This window comes from Carassius carassius, chromosome 18, assembly GCF_963082965.1.
Source record: "Carassius carassius chromosome 18, fCarCar2.1, whole genome shotgun sequence".
Taxonomy (NCBI): domain Eukaryota; kingdom Metazoa; phylum Chordata; class Actinopteri; order Cypriniformes; family Cyprinidae; genus Carassius; species Carassius carassius.
Genome location: NC_081772.1, coordinates 15,059,097 through 15,065,244, shown reverse-complemented (window position 1 = coordinate 15,065,244; position 6,148 = coordinate 15,059,097). Strand labels below are relative to the sequence as shown.

Genomic DNA, 6,148 nt, shown 5'->3' with positions numbered 1-6,148 from the left:
AATATTCCAAGGGAAACCCAATCGATGGCGAAGTGTTGATTCTAAGAAATAACTTCCACTGGTGCTTCCTTTTCTATAAATAATGTCAAGTTCCCAGTAACCGCAGGGCACTCTGAATATACAATAGTGATAAAATTTTGAAGGTAAAGCCCAAGACACAAACAACATTCATTCTTTCCCCACACATTTTTCATTTGAGAAAGTTTTTACTAACATTCTCATTGTGAAATACGCTTACTTCATCGCCATGACAATGTAGCTATCCACCCTAAAATATATATCTATAATAGAGAAAATATTTTTTAATTATTAATTTATCTTTCATTTAGACTTTGTATAATTACAGGCATTAAATGTAATTTCTCTTTAAGAAATATCCTGCCATTCTTAACATGACTTCTCTAATGAAAGATGTATTTGAAAACCCAGTTGCTGGTATAATGTGATTATGTACACATAGAATTAATTTATATCATCACTAGAATCCTACATCTTTACCTTGCTTAAATATATGTATGCTTATAATACTAAATACGTCTACAGCAACATCTATACATAATTACACAATTAAACAGCATATTCAGTCACTGTAGAACACCAAACGTATTTCTTTATATTATCAAATAAGATAAAAATACATTTTATACATCTGCTAACTTAAATTTATGGTTATATAATATATGTATTTGTATTTACATGAACAATTTTATTCTAAATACAAATTAATGTATGCATAGAAATAAAGAGAGAGAGAGTTTGTGAACAACATCCTGTTTATAAAAATGTTGACGTGAAGACCAGAAACAGCACAGACAGTCCCAAGGCATGTTTACCTGTTCGATTTATTTCAAGATGCCACCTTCACCGGTGTATTCCCGTTCCCAACAGCTTAAGAAATCAGACATCTTATTTACAGCACAGTACAGAAACTAATTATGAACATTGAACTCTAAAATACTAAAATACACCACTTCACTGTTAAGCAAAAAGATTTGCAGAGAACTCACTTGAAGATCTTTAACATCCAAATGTGTCTTTACCCTGCTCAAGATGTTCACGGTATAGTGAGCATTCAGTGAGAGCCAGTCATGGTGGGATTGTGCAAAAACGTGGGTCAAGTTTGTATTGGGGGCAACAAAGTAAAAGTATGACAATGTAAAAAGGTATTCATACGTATTATAACAACATGGGTCCTATTTCTCTTAAATTAAGTACAGGGATGTAAAACTAGTGGCAAGAACAAGGAACTGAACTAAAATGAACCAGAGTGGGTCAACTGCCCTTTAATTTCATGATTTCTGCAGCATATTGACAAGATCTTTCAGATCAGACAACAATCTGACCTCTCTTGATTTCATTCATGTTGCATTCGCAGGCCTTTTAAACCTCTCACTCGCGTTTCTAAACTCCTAATTGCATTAAGCGCATAATGAGAGTTGTCTCATTGCAGTAAAAGCAACAAAACAAGTCAAGTAAAATGCAAGCGATACAACCCCAAGGCATCACGTGAACTAAAAAGAGATAAATCAAGCTTGGAGAAAGAGCGTCTTTCCCACACTTGCAACAAAAACTATGAAGCGGATCTCTGAAAACCCTGGATGAATTACCATACAGATTTAGATAAAGCAAAGAAACACAAGAACACTGAAGTCATGATTAAAATGTTTGTACGCACAATCACATACACTCAAGTCCTTTTCTTTTGTTCTTCTAGAGCGATGGTTTTCAAATGGATGGGATGTTACAGGAAATGGATTACAAACTGCATTTCGTTGTGAGGCTACGCATACAAACAGATCGTCCTGTTTTTTCATGAACACAAGGTGGACATGCAAGGCATATGTAAGATACTTCCCCTGAATTTCAATCAATACATTCTAACACTTTTTAGGGCAGACAAATCAAAAAAGAAAAAGGAAACGTCTATAGCACTTTTTTTCATAAAAAGGGGTTAATAAAATGAAAAGTACACGCAAAGTGAATGGAACAAAATTAAAATCTAAATTGAAAACGATAAAAATAGCTTTTGTATATAACTTTGCTTTCACATTCTCAAGGACCAACACCTAATCGAGGGGAACCGGCAAACCCCACAGGGAATTCTGGGATGTCCGAGGAAGGGGAAAGACCTCATTTTACATCCTTCTTTTAAACATCTCGCTACTTAAAAGCCCTGGCTTAAAATGCAGGTATCCTCTTTTGAAAATAAAAAGCATTTGCTGGCTCATTTAGACTTGTAGATCTCGGAAGATCTGCGTGTGTTTATCTGTGGCCAACAGTCTGTGTTTCACACCCACCTGGCTTTAATTGTGGCCCTGCTATTGCATATCCTGCAGGATTCATGGACACCTGGAACGCTGTATGCTTGTGAATTTGAGTGAAGGATCATGGAGCAGATTTCACTGACGGAAATGACCCACGGTCACTTGAACTGTGAAGCACATTTCATTCGGTTACCATCTTCACAGGTTTCATGGGTGCTTTAACAGGCAGAATTAAGGGGTTTCTGGGCCAAACTATAGATAAACCGCCCCATTGTTTGGACCAGGGAGGACAAGATAATGGGGATAACTGTGATTATAGAGTCAGCCTAGCTCTGTTTCATAATGAAAGAGGTTCATGAGGTGCCCTGTCTCTTTTGCTGCTGTGCTCGGATCAGCTCCAGTTGTTTCTTGCACTGCTGGTAGTAAGTAGACAGACTCTTGTTCTCCTCTAGGAGCTTCTTGTGCTCCTGAGCGAGGCGACACGCGTTCTGCTGATCCTTCTCGTCCTGGTCCAGCTCATCTATCAGCTCTTTCCTGAAGAGATGTACATTAGAGAAGACACTGGTATATACTTTGTTTATACTGGTATTGTTGTTTTTAGTATCTGTAGTACAAACATTTTATTACACATTTTAGTTTATCGTTTAATAGAGTTTGAACAACTGTTATAGACATATTATATTGCATTTACTTTGAAACTGCACTGATATTGGCATTGTGGAAACTCCAGTGCTGTTTTACTATTATTTATATACTATTAAAGTTTATATTTTAAGTTAACATTTTACTTTGAATTCATTTTTTTCTTGTGTCATTTGTATTAGTTTTAATGTTACAATTTTGACTTAGCTTTTATTTCCCGTTAATAATTTCAGTGCTTCATCTCAAACTTCTTTCAGTTAGTTGCAAAGGCAACATTTTTCATAAAAAAAAGAAAAGATAAATAGTATGGAACACCATACTATTTATATGATTTGACTGAGATTCCTCACTTACTTCCTCTGTATGAGAAGAGCGATCTCTGTCTGCACCTTCAGGTACTCTTGTGCCATCTTACAGTGCTGCTCAAACACTGCCATTGATTCTTTGGAGTTTGGACACGGGGCTAGAGGCTGCAAACAAACCCAGATTCATTAATCAAATGTCACCGCTTTTGGCTAATTAATCTGAAATGGACAAGTGATATTTATACCAGCCATGGTCTGTACCCCGAAAATATCAAAATGCCTCACTCTAAATCAGCTGCCATGTATTTATAGCTGAATTACACCATATAAATAGCCATTAAAACCGTAACCCAGACTTGATTCAATTAGAGGGCTGTTTTAACATCTTGGGAAACGTTTCTGAGAGGAGGGATACCACAGCACCCTGGAAACAAAACCATCCACACCACAGTTTCCATGCATGTGCAGTCATGCTTCACAATTAGTGATGCACCAAAATGAAAATTCTAGACAGTGTGTGCTGAAAACTTAAACAGAAAATGCTGCAGTTTTACATTTTTCTAAATGATTTTTTAAAAATGTGAAGCATTTCATAGTTTCACATTTAAGTCTATTTTTGGTGGCCAAAATCATACCAAATTCTGTATTGCATCATATCGTTCACATCTATAACTTTCTCTCTAATAGCTCAACTTAGAAGTATGTACCTGTAGCTGATGGTCCAGGGTCAAATAGGCCATGGGGATGGAGTTATCTGAGCCATTGGTGTCTACAAGAATGTGGAAACATCAGAAAACCATCAACTGAGGAAAGAAGATCTGATTTATTCCATCTGTATCACTGCTTATTTATAATATTTTGATCTGAAGTAGATCTGAAGCAGTAAGTGTTTTTAGTTCGTTATTTAATGCTAACAGTAAACTCTGGTAATCTGCAGAAACAGAGAGTGATAAACAGCAGTCTCTCATCTCAGTCCAGGACTGTGACTGTCATGCAGAAAAGCATCTTAAATCATTGCTGATTACATAACGTCTGCAGCTCTGCCTGAGTTGTTTAATGTCACAGATACTGATTTACACATGCAAACACACTGAGGACGTGAACTTTGAGGTCACACAAAGGGAACATAAGCAGTGTGTTCAGAAATATCTTTATAAAATTTCACATTCTGCAATGATGTAATTTCAAGCGTGCACAAAGCTGTCAGATAATAATGCATCAACTATAACCCCAGGTTATTAAACATTTATACAATCCATTTTTCAAATGTAGATGTGTATATGTGAGAGTTTGATGGTTAGGAGGAAAACTCTTGACTGTACCTGTCTTGTCTGGCGTAATCATCCTCACACTGGGACTGGATGCTCTGCTGCTGTTCCTACTATCCTGTAATTGGTCAAACAATATATCAGTTATAAAATTCATTTTGATAATGACAAAATATTAGGGATTCCAAAGGCTCTTGAAGGGCACTGCAGGGAGAAGATGCTACAGATCCTTTTATAAAAGGCCCTTATAAAAAAGTGTGCATATTATGGTCACCTTATGGAAGCAATATAGCTATTTACATTCATGTGTGCAACAAAAGTTACAATTAATTTTGAAACCTAAGATCTAATACTGAAGGTCCTACCTGGGATTTTAACTACTCTCACACATTAAGAGGACATTATATCTTTATTAATATTTATTAGCATGCAAGTTGAAATTCAAAAACGCATAAAAACTATCAAGAGTGACAGTAAAGACTTTTATAATGATACAAATGATATCTATTTCAAATAATAATGCTGTTCCTTTGAACTTTCTATTCATCCTGGAAAAAAGCATCATAATTCCCCAAATAAATTAAGCGGCACTAATTTTAACATTGACAATAATATTACTAGAGTAATGAATAGGAATCCCAGGAATATATGAAATTTTAAAATATATTAAACTTATTTTTGAATTGTAAAATATTTCAAAATATTACTATTTTTACTGTATTTTTGATCAAATAAATACAGCCTTGCTGAGATTAAAACATTTTAAAAGCATTAAAAAATTATCTACAGTGTAATATTACTAGCACATAGCGATATTTACATCTGAATGGAATTCACCTATCTAAAATAAAAAAGCATATGAAAATGCAGTACTTGGAGAGAAAAAATAGTAAAGGAAGAAACAAACTGTGGATGAACTCCCAAGAGCACTGAGGACAAATGTGAGGGAGCAGAACTAGATGTTAGAATTTAAGACCGTTCAACAGCCCTTTGGGAAAATCTAGATCCACAACACCACTATCTCCTCTTACAAAACAGATCTTACACAAATTTATTTTTTATTCAATGAACCACTGTGTCCTCCCAGTGCATAATCAGATGTGCGACAGAATATTTTTGCATAAAATATGGAACAGCTTTTAGTAAAAAGTACCGTAAAAATGCTATAGTGGAGATTGTTTGTCGTATCTAAACTCTTCCCAGTTCCTTACACATTGCATCTCTGAAAAAAAAACTGAAGTTTCCTACCTGACTGGACTCCGTACCAATGGCAGGAAGATCCTGCACTGAACTGCGTCTATGAGGTTCACAGGTTGCTGTAAAAAGAGACGAAAGCGAGAGAAAGGAAAGAAAAGAGGAATCTGATAAGTCTTATTGGTAGTGCATGAGCTCTCGCCCCAGGGCTGAAGCAAGAGGGATGTGACACTCAGACAGCTGCACTGATTAAATTCCCAACTCACTACCATGACAGCATCTCGTCTAATGTGGCCTTCACGTGACCAAAGCCCTCACAAGGCCATCCCAGCAAAAACAAACACACACCTTACACCAAAATCAGCAGACCACACCAACAGAATCACACAGGCAGCTGGCCTGCACTGATCGGACAGCTCCTATCATAGAGATTGGTTTTGGAATTTAATAAGTTTGTATTTATGGAACATGAAGC

At 36.1% G+C, this 6,148-nt stretch overlaps 1 protein-coding gene across 2 annotated transcripts in view; it reads right to left on the bottom strand.

The window, feature by feature from the left end:
- Positions 1–755: 755 nt before the first annotated feature.
- LOC132092509 (mitogen-activated protein kinase kinase kinase 7-like) overlaps positions 756–6,148 on the bottom strand; it is a 21,904-nt gene continuing 16,511 nt past the window's right edge. For both annotated transcript variants that reach the window (XM_059498765.1, XM_059498766.1), the window contains 5 exons: positions 5,728–5,795; positions 4,534–4,597; positions 3,919–3,980; positions 3,261–3,376; positions 756–2,798 (listed from right to left, as the gene is read on the bottom strand). In XM_059498765.1, coding sequence (XP_059354748.1) covers positions 2,618–2,798; positions 3,261–3,376; positions 3,919–3,980; positions 4,534–4,597; positions 5,728–5,795 — 491 coding nt within the window. In that variant the 3' untranslated portion in view covers positions 756–2,617. The remainder of the gene's footprint in view (positions 2,799–3,260; positions 3,377–3,918; positions 3,981–4,533; positions 4,598–5,727; positions 5,796–6,148) is intronic.